Here is an 18,199-nt window from a genome sequence, read left to right as displayed (position 1 = left end):
CTATTTCATGCGCTCCTTTTTTTTTCAGAAGACAGGACAGCAAGGTGCAAGACTTGAGGGTTTATTTAGCTCTTCTTGATCCCTACGCGTTTTCACAATTTGCTTCGTCAGCGGATCTTCTGCAGAAATTTCTTAGCTCTCAAGGGAGCTGAAAAGTTTCTATAGAAGATCCCCTGACAAAGCAAATTGTGAAACGTGTAGCAAGCCAGCATGGTGTAGTGGTTAAGAGTGGTGGTTTGGAGCGGTGGACTCTGATCTGGAGAACCAGGTTTGATTCCCCACTCCTCCACATGAAGCCAGCTGGGTGACCTTGGGCTAGTCACACTCTCAGCTGCACCTACCTGACAGGGTCTCTGTTGTGGGGAGGGGAAGGGAAAGTGATTGTAAGCCCGTTTGATTCTTCTTTAAGTGGTAGAAAAAGTCGGCATATAAAAAACAACTCTTCTTCTTAGTCAAGTACCCCTACTTTTCCTTTAATCTGTGAACTGGGTTAGTTTCCCCACTCCTCCGCATGAAGCCAGCTGTGTGACCTTGGGCTAGTCACAGTTCTCTCCATACTGTCTCAGCCTCACCTATTTCACAAGGTGTCTGTTGTGGGGGGGTGGGCAGGAAGGGAAGGCAGTTGTAGGCCACTTTAAGACTCCTTAAGGTAGAGAAAAGCAGGGTATAAAAACCAACTCTTCTTCCTCCTTTTCCTGTTGTGGGTTCTAGAAATCTGCACCCTGGCCTGATTAGCTGTCTGCTCAATGCCCCGCAGTCACAGGATGCTTTTTAACAGTGTAAAGTTGGGTCTGATCGAGTTGGCTGTGTGTCGATTTAACTTCTTGAGTGAAGCTGCTGCTTTGGACTGACAAAGCCTAGCATCCCTTTGCAATGAGTGCCGGTTGTGTTGTGCTGAACGGGGGATTCCTTCTTTGCTGATGCTGGTCAGTGCCTCTGCATCTTGGTCAGAACGGAGTTGTCTCTTGCTTAGGGCGTGAAGAGGCAACAGATCCCATCCTGGTGTCCCCTTGACCGGCAGGTGCTCTTCTGGGAAGGAAGGGGCAGGCCTCCAAGGAAATGCTCTCCCCTCCCTTTTTTCAGTGTGCCTGGGCAACACTCCTCTAGTGCGGGCTTTCCAAGAGCACCCCGCCCCCCAGGGATGGCTTCTTCTCGGCCCCTCCGAGTGAGCTGAACTGGGGGAGGAAGAGTGACTTACTCCTGACCTCTTCAGCAGTTTGACTTTGCAGATCATTTGGGCTGCTTTTGCTTTCTGGGGCATGCTCAGCAGCCCTGCGAGGTGGGCCAGCGTCATCCCCGTTTTTTCACCTGGCAAAGTGAGGCTGAGAGTGAGTCGCCAGAGAGCTCGTAAGGAATCCTCGGTGTTCGGTCCCATCTCTCCTAGAGCTTCCCCCGGCTCCCTACCACCCCCCAGGCCATTCAGATTTAAGAAGGATGTAAACAAGCTGGAATGTGTCCAGAGGAGGGGAGCCAAGATGGTGAGGGGTCTGGAGACCAAGTCCTATGAGGAAAGGTTGAAAGAGCTGGGTATGTTTAGCCTGGAGAGGAGAAGACTGAGAGGGGATCTGATAACCATCTTCAAGTACTTGAAGGGCTGTCATAGAGAGGAGGGTGCCGAGTCTTTTTCTGTTGCCCTAGGTCGGACCAGAGCCAACGGGTTGAAATTAAATCAAAAGAGTTTCCGTCTAGACATTAGGAAGAACTTTCTAACAGTTAAGAGCGTTTCCTCAGTGGAACAGGCTTCCTCGGGAGGTAGTAAGCTTTCCTTCCCTGGAGGTTTTTAAAAGGCTAGATGGCCATCTGTCAGCAGTGCTGATTCTATGACCTCAGTCAGATCATGAGAGGGAGGGCATCTTCTGGGCACGGAGTAGGGGTCACTGGGGGTGTGTGGGGGAGGTTGTTGTGAATTTCCTGCATTGTGCAGGGGGTTGGACTAGATGACCCTAGTGGTCCCTTCCAACCATGATTCTATGATTCTCAACTTTTAATCTCTGCTCAAAGCTTTCATTGCCATACTGATGAATCGAGTGGAGCCTGGTTAGTGACAGAGTTCCTGATGCTGTTTGGGAGGCCACACTCCTCTCGCTGTTTGGTTTCTTACAGCAAGAAGAGTGATGTTCTTTGCTTCCCTTTTGTAGGCGCTGGTTCTCTATACAGAATAATCAGCTGGTGTACCAGAAGAAGTTTAAGGTGAGTCCCGTGCGTTCTCTAAATGGAGCAGAGCCCTGCTGGATCAGACCGGTGGTCGGTCTAGTCCAGCATCCTTTCTCAGACGGTGGCCAACCAGTTCCTCTGGAGGTCCAAAAACAGGGCATAGCAGCTGAGGCCTTTTCCCTGATAAGGAGCCCTACTGATAAGAACATCAGAAGAGCCCTGCTGGATCAGACCAGGGGTCCATCTAGTCCAGCATCACGTCTCACACAGTGCCCAGCCAGTTCCTCTGGAGGGAGGGGCCGACTACAGGGCATAGAGGCTGAGGCCTTCATAAGAACATCAGAATGTAAGAAGAGCCCTGCTAGACCAGGTGTCCAGCCGGTCCAGCATCCCATCTCACACTGCGGCCACCCAGCTGTTTCAGAGGGCCAACAATACAGCATAGTGGCCAAGACCTTCCCGCAATGTTATCCGCTAGTGCCGGCATTCAGAGTTTCTCTGTCTGTGGTCATGGAGGTTTCCTTTAGACACTTACGGCTAATATCCACGGATGGGCCTGTCCTCTGTGAATGTACCTAGGCCCCTTTCAAACACACTGTCCCCTGCTAGGAACTGGGTTAGCAGTGTGTGCACCGCACCAGCCCAAACCAGCAGATCGTCCACTGTGGGGACAGGGTACTGAAATTCCATTTCCTCCTCCTGAGAATGGCCACTTAGGGGTCTTTTAGGGTGGTCCATGCATTCTAGTTAAGCATGTATCGGGGGCGGGGGGACCGGCGGCAGCAGCAAGCAGATGGGATCTGATCACCTTTCTCATCCTCCCTCTTTAGGATAACCCCACCGTAGTTGTCGAAGATCTGCGGCTCTGCACAGTGAAGCCCTGCGAGGACATCGAGAGGCGCTTCTGTTTCGAGGTGGTCTCTCCGACAAAGTAAGGAGAAGTCCTCTGAGAGCTCAGTTGTAGGAATGCTGGTGTTTGGCCCGCAGAGCTCAAGCACTGCTGAAAGATTCTCTCTAGCGCTTTGGGAATGTAGGTTGCTAGACTCGGACCTGGGGTGTAGCGGTTAGGAGCGGTGGATTCTAATCCGGAGAACTGGGTTAAATTCTCCGCTCCTTCACATGAGCAGCAGACTATTCTGGTGAACCAGGTTGGTTTCTCCACTCCTACCCATGCAGCCTGCTGGGTGACCTTGGGCTAGTCACAGTTCTCTCCGAATTCTCTCAGCCCCACCTACCTCACAGGGTGTCTGTTGTGGGGAAGGGAAGGTGATTGTAAGCCGGTTTGATTCTCCCTTAAGTGGTAGAGAAAATTGGCTTATAAAAAATCAACTCCCCTTCTTCAAATTCCTGCTGAGCCATGAACCTCACAGTGCCCCACCTGGCCTCCCTCACAGTGAAGCTATGAGAACAGAATGTATTTATTGTTTTATTTTTATTTGCCTGATTTATAGTCCACCTTTCTCACTGAGATTCAAGGTGGAATTTCACAATGTAAGTCAGTAATATCTACAGGATGGGCGATCTCATAAGTGAGACGATAGGATTAGGACTTGCAGAAATCTGAAACAAAGCAGAAATCTAGAAGGAAACTCTGCACTGGTCTGTAGGGGGTGAAAATTATCCAATTTCTAATGTTAGGGCAAGACATTTGGAGGTCAGCAGCGGCAATGACGTTTACAGTAGAAATGAAGCACTGTCTTAAGTCTAAGAGAGAGGGGACGCTTGATCCACAAGCCCCTTCTACCCCTCCTCCCCTCCTAAAAAACCCCTTTGGGGGAAGAGGAGGGACTAAATCCTCCTTTCCCCCCCTATTTCAGCTCCCTGCTCACTCCCATTTGGCATTTGTGCCGGTGCTGGCAGCTGGCGCCAAGAACAGACACTTGCAGAATGTCCGGCTTCCTTGAGGAAAGTTGGAACGTGTCTGAGGCATGCTCTCTGCCACTGAATCGGCTGTCCTAAGGAGGTGGTGAGCTCCCCCTCACTGGCAGTCTTCAAGCCGTGGCTGGACGAACACTCGTCAGGGATACTTTTAGGATAATCCTGCGTTGAGCAGGGGGTTGGACTAGATGGCCTCTAGCCCTTTCCAACTCTATGATTCTGTGATGCTGTCATTGGAGAGCCAGCATGAGTATTAGGGAGCCAGCGTGGCGCAGTGGTTAAGAGCAGAGGACTCTAATCTGGAGAACTGGGTTTGATTTCCTACTCCTCCACGAGTGGCGGACTCTATTCCTCGGGTTCGAACCGGGTTCGATTCCTCGCTCCTCCACATGAAGCCTGCTGGGTGACCTTGGGCTAGTCACAGTTCTCTGAGAACTCTCTCAGCCCCACCTTCCTCATAAAGTGTCCGTTGTGAGGAGAGGAAGGAGATTGTAAGCCACTTTGAGACTCCTTAAAGGTAGAGAAAAGCGGGGTATAAAAACCAGGTTTTCTTCTTCTGGAGCTCAAGCCTATAAAATGAGAGTGAACTCTGCCAGGGGCTTTATTTTGTTGGCTTCAGTTATTCTGATGGAGCTGCAGATAAGTTATTGGGTTGGCTTGTCTCAAGGCAGAAATATGTCATCTCTGGGAGGGAGGGGGGGGTCATGTGGTCTCTGGCAACAAGCCTTGGTGGTCGGCACTTTCCATTCCTCCTCTCCTCCGGCCTTTTACCCGGATTGTGCTGGGTCCTGACTGCATTGGAGGGGGCAGCCTGGGAGGTGTGGGGAGCGGCGGCAGGGCTGGTTGCTGCTGGGAAATCCAGCCGGCAGATGCAAGCCCCTGCCGCTTTCTCTTGCAGAAGCTGCATCCTGCAGGCTGATTCGGAAAAGCTGCGGCAGGCGTGGATTCAGGCGGTGCAGGCCAGCATCGCCACCGCCTACCGGGAGAAGGGGGACGAGTCCGAAGCAAGTAGAACTAACTCAGCTCTGACTACTTCGGGGAAGGGTGCAGAGGGCCAGAAGGGTCTTTTGGCAGCGGAGGAGGAGGAGACAAAAAAGAAGAGCTCTCCCAGAGGTGGCCGCAGGACAGTTGTGTGTGGGGGGCAGCTGGGCCCAGCTTTAGTCGGCACAACTGGAGAAGGGGAGGAACGTAGGGAGGCAGCGGAGCACTACTGGTGACCCTTCTTTCTGCTGGACGGTCCACAACTGGAGACCTTTCCTTCTACTGGACAGGTTTCATTCAAATGAACTCTGCAGGCAGGAGTTGAATTGAGCACGAAAGTGAGTTTCCTTGGCTGGTCAAAGCCAAGCTCCCTTGCAGGAGAGCACAGGCAGGACAATGCTGCTGCTGTCATCTTGCTTGGGGGCTTCCTTGAGGCATCTGGTTGGCTGCTGTGTGAACAGACTGCTGGACTTAATGGGCCTTGGTCTGATCCAGCAGGGCTTTTCCTATGTTTTTATGAAGGCAGGCTGTGTTTTGTGCTGCCGTTCATGCGGCTGCCTTTCCCATCAGCCCCCCATTCGGACGCGTGCCACTCTCCAACCAGGCACACTGCAGAAAGGGGCTACCTTGGCAAAGACTTCCCGGTGGGCCAAGCCGTGGGGGGGGGGGGAAGGTAAAGTTGTGCGGGGGGAACCTCTTGACTTCATGTGCGTCTTCCACAAGGTGGAGCGAAAGCCAGCCCCGTCGGCGGGGAGCCCTGAATTTGGCGCCGAGACCAGAGAGAAGTTGCTGAAAGGGGAGAGCTCCCTCCAGAGGGTCCAGAGCATCGCCGGCAACGCTGTCTGCTGTGACTGTGGCCTAGCAGACCCGCGGTGGGCCAGCATCAACCTGGGCATCACCTTGTGCATCGAGTGCTCGGGCATTCACAGGTGGGCAGAGGCCGGGGGGGTCCTTATTCCCTTTCTGAGCCCCCCAGGCCCCCTCAAAATGGAATACTAGTCATTATGCATACCTATTCTCTCCAGGATCAGAGGAGCATGCCGAATATATTAGGTGCCATGGAACACAGGCAGGATGGTGCTGCTGCAGTCGTTTTGTTTGTGGGCTTCCTAGAGGCACCTGGTTGGCCACTGTGTGAACAGACTGCTGGACTCGATGGGCCTTGGTCTGATCCAGCAGGGCCTTTCTTATGTTTCTTATGTTAAGGCTTTAAGAGGGGAGTGGACATATTCATGGAGGAAAGGGTATTCATGGCTATTAGTTAGACTGGATACTAGTCATGCTGCATACCTATTCTCTCTAATATCAGAGGAGCATGCCTATTATATTGGGTGCTGTGGAACACAGGCAGGATGGTGCTGCTGCAGTCCAATACCAAAACCTTTAATGGCATAAAAAAGAAACCTTAAGTTATACAATAAAGTATTACATATGGCTCGAATAATGTTACAAACATAAACAATATTCATCCCTGAGTTTTGTCCTGTCGTACTTTTATGACACTCTGAAGGTATTTTGCCACTTTCTCAATTATGTTGGGACTGCTGGGCTTGATGGACCTTGGTCTGATCCAGCAGGGCCTTCCTTACGTTCTTACATTCATGTCTATTCTCTCCAATACCAGAGGAGCATGGCTACATTATTAGGTGCTGTGAAACACAGGCAGGATAATGCTTCAGTTATCTTGCTTGTGGGCTTCCTAGAGGCACCTGGTTGGCCGCTGTGTGAACAGACTGCTGGACTTGATGGGCCTGGGTCTGATCCAGCATGGCCTTTCTTATTTTCTTATGGAGGATGGGGCTATCCATGGCTACAAGACAAAATGGATACTAGACATGATGCATGCCTATTCTCTCCAGGATCAGAGGAGCATGCCGAATATATTAGGTGCCATGGAACACAGGCAGGATAATGCTGCTGCAGTTGCCTTGTTTGTGGGCTTCCTAGAGGCCCCTGGTTGGCCACTCTGTGAACAGACTGCTCGACTTGATGGACCCTGGTCTGATCCAGTGGGGTGTTTCTTATGTTCTTAAGAGGACCCTCCATCCTCCCCTGTTTTCATGACTATTTCTTTCCGCTTAGGAGCCTGGGGGTCCATTTTTCCAAAGTCCGGTCCTTAACCCTCGATTCGTGGGAGCCGGAGCTTCTCAAGGTACTGGCCATAGGGAATGGAGTGGGGGGGGGCATCGGGTGCTGGCCACTGACGGTTTCCTGTGCGTGGGCAGGGCTGGCGCTTCAAAGCATGTTCAGGAGAAACAGCTGCCAGTGCTGATGCCCCGTCCTGCTTCTGACTGTGGGGGCCACATCTAGAAGCGGATAGCGATTGGCCTGGTTCCATGTCCCAGGTGGGGGGGCGTCTCTTCCTCGGGGCTGGCCAAATAGCAGTGTTGGGGAAGCCCCTCATAGCCACTGGCACCAGGGTGTAGATGCAGAAGGTGCCAGGATTGTTGACACCCATTCCGGTGTGCATATGCGTTCATGGGGGTAACAGTTCCCTTTCCCTCTGCTGAAGTCTGGCTGGTATTCCCAGTGCCGTGAGGAAGCAACTTCTGTTCAGATGGGCTGGATTTAGGGATGCCAAACTCCGGGTGGGGCCTGGGAACCCCCCGAAATTATGGCTCCTCTCCAGACTACAGAGATCTTGGAGAAAATGGTTGCTTTGGAAGGTGGACTCTATGGCACTGTACCCCACTGAGGTCCCTGTCCTCCCCAGGCTCCATCCCCAAAATCTCCAAGCATTTCCCAACCTGGATCTGGTAACCCTACCCCCCCATCCCCCGTCGTTGGCCAAGGGGTACCTGGTGACCATAGCTGGAGGGCTGTCATGGCTTGGGGGGGGGTCTTGCCTGTTCTTTATGGTGACCTGTTGGGTCACTCTAACAGCTGGGGGGAGGGGAGCGCTCTGAAGAGCTGAGGCTTTATAGAAGCTTTTAATATCCCCGTGGTTGGCCTGCGCCTGCGCAGTTCCCATGTGGGACTGCACAGAAGACATGAAGATGAACCTTATTAGACCCGGCTGTTTGGTAAACTCGTTGCCATTTTTCTTGCAGCTCATGTGTGAATTGGGGAATGACGTCATAAACAGGGTGTACGAAGCACGGAATGAAAAAATGGGAGTGAAGAAGCCCCACCCTGGAAGCCAGAGGTACAAACGGTCTTTGCTTTCTTGCGAACGAACACAAAAAAAATGGGTACTGGACCAGACCACAACAATGAGCTGCTGGGCAGAAAATGACCCTCGCCTTATTCCTTTGGAGGGGGAGAAAGACGTGAAATATTTAAGAGGTGTATGGAGGGGGCGGGAATGCAGCTGTTCTCTTGTTTTGGTCTGGAAGCTGCATCTTTGGCTGAAGAGCGTTTAGGACTAGCAGTCAGAGGAGCAGGCCTGTTGTATTGGGTGCTGTGGAACACAGGCAGGATGGTGCTGCTGCAGTCGTCTTGTTTGTGGGCTTCCTGGAGACCCCTGGCTGGCCACTGAGTGAACAGACTGTCAGCAATGCTGATCCTGTGAACTTAGGCAGATCATGAGAGGGAGGGCAGGAAGGGTTGCGTAAGTGTCCAGCTCTTGTGGCCCTTTCTTACACGCCTAGGGTAAAGCTGATTGCCACTTAGGGATCAAGAAGCAATTCTCTTCCAGGCCAGATGGGCCAAGGATCCCGGAAAGTCCGTCCCCCACATCTTCTGGGCCTGGAGCAGGGGTCATTGGGGGTGTACTTGTGAATTTCCTGCATTGTGCAGGGGGTCGGACAAGATGACCCTGGTGGTCCCTTCCCACTCTATGATTCTATGACTGCTGGACTTGATGGGCCTGGGTCTGACCCAGCAGGGCATTTCTTATGTTCTTATGTGGGGGGCGGATCACACAAGCAAAGCTGAGGGCTACTCGGCTTGTTTCCTCCGTGCAGGCAGGAGAAGGAAGCCTACGTCCGGGCAAAGTACGTGGACCGGAGGTTTGTGGAAAGAGGCCCCTCCTCCTCGGAAAGTCCGGCAGTGAAAGCTCCTCCTCCGAGCCAAGAAGTGAAACGGCACAGCGGCCCCGAAAAGCCCCCAGGGGCCAATGAGACTCTGGCTGAGTCTCCTAAAGGTACCAGTTTCTTGACGCATCCATGTGAGTGGGGGGGGGGGCGCAAGGGCTCAGAACAAGAAAACTGAACGGCTCCCCCCCCCTCGGCCTGGGGAGAGGGAGGAGGGAGGGCTCCTACCGAATTGGGGCTCCACTTGTCCTCCTGGCCGTGCCCAGACAGGCCCAGGGGTGCCGCTGTCAGCACCGGCCGCCCTCCAGTCCAAGGCAAGAGGGGAGTGCAGCGGAAGGCCCGACTGAGGGCGGGAAGGGGCTGCACTGGCTGGCTGGGATTTGTTGTAGAGGGTGGTTGGCCGGGGGCCCCTTTGGCGGGCATGGCAGGGGGAAAGGAAGCGAATGCCAGAGCAGCGGGAAGCGGAAGCTGGGGGGTGGAAGGCCTTGTGCTAATGGGAGAGGAAAAGCTCTGCCATGCAGTGGGGAGACGGTCAAGGCTCCATTTCCCAGGGAGATCCACACGGTTGGGGCGATGCTTGGAGAGACCCCTCTGTCTGGGGAAGCCCTCAGACCATCATAATTCTGTCAGGGTTGGAAGTGCGTGTGTGTGTGAACGCGAGCCTTCTGCGGGGTACTAACCAGCCTGTTTCCTCCCCACGGCCTCCTCTTCTCCCCACCTCCGCCCCTTCTGCCCGCCCTCTGCTTTGCTAACTCGCATGTTCCCCAGTGGCCGGTGTTAGTAGCGACGAGGCCAAGCGGGAGTCTCTCTTCTGTCCCGATGAGCTAGACTCGCTCTTCTCCTACTTTGATACCTCCTCAAAACTGCGTAGTAGTAAGTACCCTTCTCCAAGCGGTTCTCGTGACTCGCCACACGCAGGGCGGCCCTCTCTGATCCCCCCCCCTTCTCATCCGCCACCGCGTGCTTCTGTGAGGGAATAAGAGGTTCTTGCGTCTCCTTTCCTTCAATTGCTTGCCTTGCTTGGGGCGGGGGGAGGGCGCTCGGGGCTGTTCTCGGTGATGACTGTTTCATTCTCAGCGGTTTCGAAGCCAAAGTGACGGAGTTTAGCTTGGTTTCAGCGGCCTCCTGGCCCGTCAGGGAATCGGGCTGCTTCTCCTCGCTTCCTTTCCCCACAGTAGCTCTTTATTCCAACAGTGCGAAGCAACGACAGCGGATTCCAGCACAGCGCAGAGGAAAGCAGGGAGCATTTGGCCTCCACTGTATCCGCAAATACCTTGTACGAGGTAGAGGCAGGTAAGTTCTCCTGGGAGCTGGGCGGGGGGAATCCCTCTGTGAGGAAACATGGGGGGAAACTGCCTTACTTGGGTGAGGAGACCGATGAGAGAATAGCGATCTAAGAGAATTTCAGCCAGGTGATACACATTGGGACACCAGCGTGGTGTAGTGGTTAAGAGCGGTGGTTTGGAGCGGTGGACTCTGATCTGGAAAACCGGGTTTGATTCCCCACTCCTCATGAGCGGTGGAGGCTAATCTGATGAACTGGGTTGGTTTCCTCACTCCCTACACATGAAGCCAGCTGGGTGACCTTGGGCAAGTCTCAGTTCTCTCAGCCTCACCTACCTCACCGGGTGTCTGTTGTGGGGAAGGGAAGGTGATTGTAAGCCGGTTTGATTCTTAAGTGGTAGAGAAAGTCGGCTTAGAAAAAGCAACTCTTCTTCTTTCTATCTTTGATTACAGTTTCTACTAATTTGCCTGGGACAGAAATTAGTCTACCAGCGTGGTGTAGTGGTTAAGAGTGGCGGGCTCTAATCTGGAGAACCGGGTTCAATTCCCCACTCCTCCACATGAAGCCAGCTGGGTGACCTTGGGCTAGTCATGGTTCTCTTAGAGCTCTCTCAGCCCCACCTACCTCACAGGGTGCTTGTTGTGGGCAGAGGAAGGGAAGGAGATTCTAAGGTGCCTTGAGACTCCTTAAAAGGTAGAGACAATCTGCATATAAAAACCAACACTACTACTTCTTCTACCTGGCCTGTAATTCCCTGGGTTGCTTCTGGTGTATCTTTCTTGTGCTTTAGTTGGTTTTTAAATGTGCTTTATAACGTTCTCTTTTTAATGGTTCACTGCCTTGGTGGCCCTGACTGGGAAGAACTGCCCTGACCTGGATAGCCCCAAGCTAGCCTGATCTCATCAGATCTCAGAAGCGAAGCAGGGTCGGCCCTGGTTAGTATTTGGATGGGAGACCACCAAGGAACACCAGAGTCGTGACACGGAGGCAGGCCATGGCAAACCACTTCCAAACGTTTCTTGCCTTGAAATCACTACGGGGTCGCCATAAGTCAACTGTGAGTTGACAGCACCCAAAATCCCCCCCAGTCCTTCAGTACAGACAGCAGTTTTATCGACAAGTTACATATATAGGTTAGAAGATCAACCATTTTTGTCTGTCCACGGGATGCAGGACTAGGTGGATCTCTTGCTCTAGCCCCCTCTCCCAAAGGAAACAGGGCCTCATAACGTTAGCACTTCTGGAGATGCTGGAGCCGGCCTGTGCCGAGAGTAGGATTTACGGGAATTTGCTGCCTCCTAGAAAGCGGAGTCAAAAAAGCAGCGAACGTTGCAAAGCAATTAAAATGTAATAAATAAAGTACCCCTGCGCGTTTCGCACGAGCTTTTTCAGGATGATCTTTCTCTGCTCAGGCGTCCCATGCAATTGTTTTATTGCTTGCATGAGATGCTTGAGCAGAGGAAGATCCCCCTCAGGAAGCTCATGCAAAACGCGTAGGGGTACTTTATTTATTACATTTTAATTGCCTTGCACCATTTGTTGCTTTTTGTCTCCGTTTTCTTTTGGTGGGCCCCCCTTTCTTTTTGCCTCCTAGAAAGCCCATTGAGGGCTGCAACCACAGTAGCTGTGTGGGACCTCCATGTGCAGAGGCAGTATACCTGCAAATGCCAGTGGCCAGGGGGAGGATTTGGCCTCCATGGGCTTTCAGGGAAGTTGGGTCAACCATTACGGGAGCCAAGATGGGTCATCTTTGGCTGGTTCCAGCAGAGCTCGTCTGACCATCTCTCCGCTTTCAGAAGGTGAGAAGCAGGAAGCCGTCACGGCTGGTCACTCCAGAGAGTCCGCCACAGGGCTGTGGCTCTACCAGGCCTCCTACGAGAAGAACCTCCCTCAGATGGCGGAGGCCCTGGCCCACGGGGCAGCAGTGAACTGGGTCAATGAGGCAGAGGGCAGATCCACGCCTCTGATCCAGGCAGTCCGTGGGGTGAGTGCTGCTGCAGGGGTCGGGACCCGGCAACTCCCCCCCTCATGGCTCTGCTGGCTTGGGATGGGGGGGGCTGCCTGAGCCCAGCAACGTTGCTGAAAAGCCCCCCCCCCCGGGGTGGTCTTGTGTCTCCGTTTCACAGGGCTCTCTGGTCAGCTGCGAGTTCCTGCTCCAGAATGGCGCCAACGTGAACCTCAGGGATGCCCAAGGCAGAGGGCCTCTGCACCATGCCACGGTTCTGGGGCACACAGGGTAGGTGACCTCATACTTGCCTTTCTTGGGGAAGCCAGCATGGCGTAGAGGTTAAGAGTGACAGACTCTAATCTGGAGGCAGAATACATTTCTTTTCCTGGATGAATAAATTCTAGCTTCCCCAAAGGGGAAGCTGCTCTAAGGCTGCTGAGTTCCTCTCCCGCCTCTTCCCTTTGGATCCTTGCCAGTAGAGGCTTAAATTGCCCCAAACTGCCAGGGGAGGCTTTTCCTTGGAAAGTGCCTTTCCCTTGAAGACGCCTCCCGCTCCGCTTGGCGGTCGTTTGGCCCCCTGCTTCAGGCGGGTTTTACAAATGCCGGCCTTAAGGGGTGGGGGAAGGAAATCTATATCAATTATTAAGAGCTATACAAAAAAATTGGATTATTCCAGCTCTATAACGCGTGCTCGATGAGTAAGCTCTACTCAGTTCTTAGGTATCCTTCCTCCTCTGCGAACTCTACCATGTTTCAGTAATTTAACAGTCCCGGGTTTCCGAAGAGCCTTTATCCTTGCTCATCTGAACAAGTGCTAAACTGCCTATGGGGGGGAGGCTTTTTCTCAGAAAGTGCCTTTTCCTTGAAGACACCTTTCCAGAGTAAGTGAGGTGTAGTGATTATGAACAGTGGACTCTGATCTGGAGAACCGGGTTTGATTCCCCGCTCCTCCACGTGAGCGGCGGACTCTAATCTGGAGGACTGGGTTGGTTTCCCCGCTCATGCACACGAAGCCTACTGGGTGACCTTGGGCCGGTCGCAGCTCTCTTTGAGCTCTCTCAGCCTCACAGGGGTCGGTTGTGGGAAGAGAAAGTGGGGAGAGGGGTCGGTTGTGGGGAGAAGAAGGGCAGGTGATTGTAAGGCGGTTTGATTCTTCCTTAAATGGCAGAGAAAGTCGGCATAAAAAACAACAACTCTTCTTCCTTCTGTGGCCAGCTCCTCTCCTTGCTGCCGCTGCCTCTGCGGTGGGGGTGAGGGGCCAGGCCCTGTTGCATCTGTGCTGGAAATGCTGTAGCTGGGCACTTTCTCTTGGACAGGCAAGTGTGCCTCTTCCTGAAACGAGGTGCCAATCAGCATGCCACTGACGAGGAAGGGAAAGACCCCCTGAGTGTCGCATTAGAAGCAGCCAGCGCAGATATTGTGACGCTGTAAGTGCCATGCTTGGTCTTGTGTGGTTTCAGGGCCACGTTCTGTGGGCGGCAGGGACCCCTCCTTCTCAAGGTGTTCTGGTCTAGATCTTGCGAGTTCGTGTTCCAGGCCTTCAGCATAACTTTGATACAGAGACCGCGTCTGCTGTCTTGTGTTTCTAGTCGCGACCTCCCCACCCCTACACACACGCACACGTAGAGAGCCAGCATGGTGGAGTGGTTAAGAGCGGCAGACTCTAATCTGGAGAACCGGGTTTGATTCCCCACTCCTCCCCATGAAGCCTGCTGGGGTGACCTTGAGCTAGTCACAGTTCTTTCAGAGCTTTCTCGGCCCCACCTACCTCACAGGGTGTCTGTTGTGGGAAGAGGAAGGGAATGAGATTGTAAGCCATTTTGGTTCTCCTTTAAAAAAAGGTAGAGAAAATCGGCATATAAAAGCCAACTCTTCTTCCCCTTATTCTTAGCATAACTTAATTCATATGGCTGAAACAAACCCCCAAAGACTGAGAATTTCTTGTCTGATGCAATGAAATAGCCCAAGCGCAAGCTAGTCCCGTCTCAGTAGAGATGCCCCCAGCCTGTCCTAACGGTTGGCAGTTATACACCCCCTGATTCTGTATGATTTTTATTTTACTTGAGATTTAATCTTGGGGGGACGGCAGCTGTTGTGTTGTTTTATTAAATGTGATGATAATTTAGATGTAATTAAGTATATTTATAGTTCTCATTTTTAACAGTTTTAAATTACTTGTATTATATTTATGTTGTCAGCTGCCCTGAGCCCTGCTATGGAGGGGGAGGGTGAAATATAAGTGTAAATAATAAATGAAATAAATTAATAGAAGGCAGATGGCCAGGCTGCCTAGACCTGGGCCTTTGCTGAGGAGCTGAGATGGGCTTGGGAATGGGCTTGGGAAACAGATGTTGCATGGAGCTGGGGGTCACGGGGATTTGAAGCCACCCTGTCGGCTCTGCAAGTCTTTGGATCCTGCCTTTGATTTTCCTCTTCTTTCCAACCTTCCACTCACAGGTTGCGTTTAGCGAGGATGAACGAAGAGATGCGGGAATCAGAAGGACTCTACGGCCAGCCAGGTCAACCCTCCACTGACAACCACACTGAGATGCAGTATAGGAAATGCATTCAGGAGTTCATCAGCTTGCAGCTAGATGAGGCGTAGTCCTTTGAGCCGCAGGGGACCTCTCCTTACTGCGGGCAGGCTGCGGGGGCCGTTTGGGACTGACCGAGGGCAGGTCCAGGAGGCCGGTGTGGGTAGGAGCACTGGGCAGCCACCCAGGAAGGGCTGGGTCCCCTAGCCCACCCCATCCCCCAAGGAGTGACCTCTGCAGAGGCAGTGGGGCGGACAGGTGTGCCCCCTTCTGCAGGTCCTCCCCCGGGGCCCCGCCAGGTTGCTGTTCTCTGCTGGGCCTTGCAGCACAAATGTGGGGCCCCAGATGCTGGTTCAGTGTGTTCAAACAGTAACGTCGTCCCGAGGTCTGTGTGGGAATACCACTGGGAGAGCTGCCACTTCTTCTGGGGAGGGTTAGCAGTGGAACGTGCGTTCTGCACTTCCAAAAAACGCTCAGAAATGCTGGTTAAATTAGGCAAATAAGTCCCTTTGCATAACTTTTCTGCATTTGCACTGGGAGTCCCGCCTCCCGTGCAAATCATACTGCACTTCCACACCACACACGCAGGCTGCTTCGAAGGCTTCGTCTTCTGGTGTTGCCAGAGGTGCCGGCAAGGGGCTTCTTTTCTGGGGCCTCCTGGTCCTCCCTCTGAGATCATCACTAGTAGAAACGGCGGTGCTCTCAGCGTGCCTCAGCTGAGCGTTGAAGAGCTGGATCGGTGCTTCCGGTCCAAGACAGAAAAAGAATCAGTCTTCCAGGCAAAGAGGAATGGAGTCGTCCACTCCTCCTACCTCAAACTGCTCTCCACATGGATGGTTTAAGCAGAGAGCGGCACGTCCGTTGAGGGCTCTTGCTAAAAGAACCTCGGTAACAGGCTGGGGCTGCCACAGTGGGCCCTCTTGTCAGGGGGGGCGGGTTGTGGCCCCATTAACAGCTCCGTTGTGTTGCTGGGCAGACAGACAAAGCTTCTCCTGGATCCTCAGCTGAGGGATTGATCCAAAACAGGGGTCCCCAATGTGGTGATGCCCATCAAGTGTTTTTAGAAAGTGGGCAGGGCCAGATGGGTTTTTTGCCAATTTAGGCTTCTGATTGGCCACTGGAGATTAGAATTCCTTTGCATATTTTTTTAAAAATGTTGCTTTGGCGGCAGCTGCTACCACAGCACAAGGATCTTCACTGTGGCAGCCATCTTGTGGCTGGCCCCGCCTCCTTCAGCTGGCACCCGTTTTGTGTCTGCGCCCACCACGCCATGTCAGAATCCCAAAGGTGCCCACAGGTGCAGAAAGGTTGGGGACCCCCAGATCTAAAAAGTGAGATCTGGGGAGTGCTGCGTTACGTGTCAGGCGTAAGCCGGGCTGGAGAGGGTGTGGGGAGCGTGCTACGTTTCTCCTTGGAAATTCATGAGGAGGAGTCCCTAAGGGGGTCTGTGTTCGAAAGGCAGCCACTGGCCCGCCCTTCCTCTAATACTTCCCAGCGGGTTCCAAATGAATCCAAACTGGCCCAAGAACTTCCTTCTCTTGGTGATCTGCAAGGCTCTCTTGACTTCTTTTTTTTCTGCTGTGTTATTTTGCTTGGGAGCCTTTTCAGTTTGTGGGAAGGGAAGGCACCAAAATTTGGTTTGGAAGGAAAGCGGAGACTCTGATCCAAGCCGGTACGTGAAGCATTGCACGCCTCTAATGTTGGGTTTGCAGTGTGGAGCTGGAGAGCCGCTTTCTTTGACTCCCTTCTCTTTGTAGGGATTCTGCTTAATACCTTGAACGGCCCAAAGACATGCTTCTCCCCCCTTTACATAGAAGGTGAATGGCAGCTCACAGCCTCATCCTGGTTTACTTGATAATAATCACAGAGATAAGAGACTAACTTTGTGTGTGTGAGAGAGAAAGAAAATGCGGCCGTGGGGACAGCTTTGGAGATTTCAGCTTTGGGCCCTACTTATGCCCCATTAATTGATTTGCTGCTTCTGGGAACTCTCTTCCTTCTAATAAAACATAGCACAAATGCTGAAAAGAGACGGCAGCATCTGGTCTAGAGCATTGGACTAGATGGTCTGTACGGCCCCTTCCAGCTCTGATTCTGTGATTCTGTTCTATTCTGTCTCTCCTCTCAATTGCAGAAGAGACAGTGGCCACATGCCTGACCTTTGGAGGGCTCCAGCAGCCCCCTGGAAACCTGGGGGGGGGGCTCCAGGAATTGGCAGTGGTACCCAGGAGGGGCTCGACCTGTGAGCTGGGAGTGCAGGCCGGTCTCTCCTCCCCCACATTCCTTCAGCCCCCAAAGCCTCCTCTTGCTCTCTCCTCCCCACCCTCCTGCCCATTGCGTCTTGATAACCACGTCTTCGCTCTTGCTCTTGCCATTCTGCCATCTGTTTCTAACTCTGAGCTTTCCCCTCTGTGGCTGCGCTCGAGGTCCTCTCTTCAGGTAGAGTCTGGCTCTGCTTTGTTTTCCCCGATGTATGCATGCTGCCCAGGCGGCCTCTGGATTGCAAAGAAAATGTGTGCCATGTGTTTAGGTGTGGGCCACTGGGGCCAGGCCTGGCAGCAGGACTCCCTTGATGGAGAGCCCCACACCTTCCTTTTATCACTAGGGTTTTATATTTGGGCATGGGGCAGGGAGGAGACCTGCATCACAGAGGGAGAAGCTGCCAGTATCCAAGGGCTGGTGCAGTGGTTAAGAGCGGCGGACTCTAATGTGGAGAACCAGGTTCGATTCCCCACTCCTCCACATGAAGCCAGCTTGGTGATCTTGGGCTAATCACTGTTCTCTTAGAGCTCTCTCAGCCCCGCCTACCTCACAGGGTGTCTGTTGTGGGGAAGGGAAGGTGATTGTAAGCCAGTTTGAGTCTCCCTTACGTGGTAGAGAAAGTTGGCATATAAAAACCAACTCTTCTTTAAAAAGGCAGTGGGCTGTGTGTGGGGGATAACATGTGTCTTGTCATGTTGGTGCCTGTCCTGCCCAGAAGACGCTACCCGCGGCCATTTCAAGGAGCAAGTCCTGTTGCACATGGAGGGTCTAGCTGGGGTTGGGGGTTGGGGTTCATTTCCCAGCAACAAAGTGCTGCTTTTTTTGAGGCTGTGGGGGAATACAGCAGGCTTTCCCCCCCCCCAACAGAAATGCTATGTGTTAGGGAAGAGCGTTTAGATTCTGTGTGCAAGTGCACAATTCCATTGGGGGAAAGAATGCGTAGGAAAAAAGATTTTCACCATTGAAAACGGGATCCGTTTTGCTAGGCTGATCAGAAGCCTGTGTGGGCGTAGTGGGGCGCAGAGTTCCCTCTCGGCTGCTGGAATCTGCCTTTCCTAAGCTTGTTCCTCCTTCCACAGGAGACGAAACCTACCAGGACATATTTCGTGACTTTTCGCAAATGGCATCCAACAATCCCGAGAAGCTGAAACGCTTTCAGCCGCCGGACGCAGGGAAGCCCTGA

The 18,199-nt window shown here is 52.9% G+C and overlaps 1 protein-coding gene across 1 annotated transcript in view; it reads left to right on the top strand.

Annotated features, from left to right (window-relative positions):
• ACAP2 (ArfGAP with coiled-coil, ankyrin repeat and PH domains 2) overlaps positions 1 to 18,199 on the top strand; it is a 48,679-nt gene extending 30,480 nt beyond the window's left edge. The window contains exons 11-24 of the mRNA XM_056852092.1: positions 2,139 to 2,190; positions 2,985 to 3,085; positions 4,931 to 5,036; positions 5,734 to 5,942; positions 7,096 to 7,165; positions 8,064 to 8,158; positions 8,919 to 9,097; positions 10,182 to 10,270; positions 10,396 to 10,399; positions 12,069 to 12,256; positions 12,399 to 12,508; positions 13,537 to 13,647; positions 14,678 to 14,739; positions 18,096 to 18,199. Coding sequence (XP_056708070.1) covers positions 2,139 to 2,190; positions 2,985 to 3,085; positions 4,931 to 5,036; positions 5,734 to 5,942; positions 7,096 to 7,165; positions 8,064 to 8,158; positions 8,919 to 9,097; positions 10,182 to 10,270; positions 10,396 to 10,399; positions 12,069 to 12,256; positions 12,399 to 12,508; positions 13,537 to 13,647; positions 14,678 to 14,739; positions 18,096 to 18,199 — 1,480 coding nt within the window. The remainder of the gene's footprint in view (positions 1 to 2,138; positions 2,191 to 2,984; positions 3,086 to 4,930; positions 5,037 to 5,733; positions 5,943 to 7,095; positions 7,166 to 8,063; positions 8,159 to 8,918; positions 9,098 to 10,181; positions 10,271 to 10,395; positions 10,400 to 12,068; positions 12,257 to 12,398; positions 12,509 to 13,536; positions 13,648 to 14,677; positions 14,740 to 18,095) is intronic.

This window comes from Euleptes europaea, chromosome 6 (assembly GCF_029931775.1).
Source record: "Euleptes europaea isolate rEulEur1 chromosome 6, rEulEur1.hap1, whole genome shotgun sequence".
NCBI classification, from domain to species: domain Eukaryota; kingdom Metazoa; phylum Chordata; class Lepidosauria; order Squamata; family Sphaerodactylidae; genus Euleptes; species Euleptes europaea.
The sequence above is the reverse complement of the archived record's forward strand: the minus strand, read 5'-3'. Positions and strand labels throughout refer to the sequence as shown.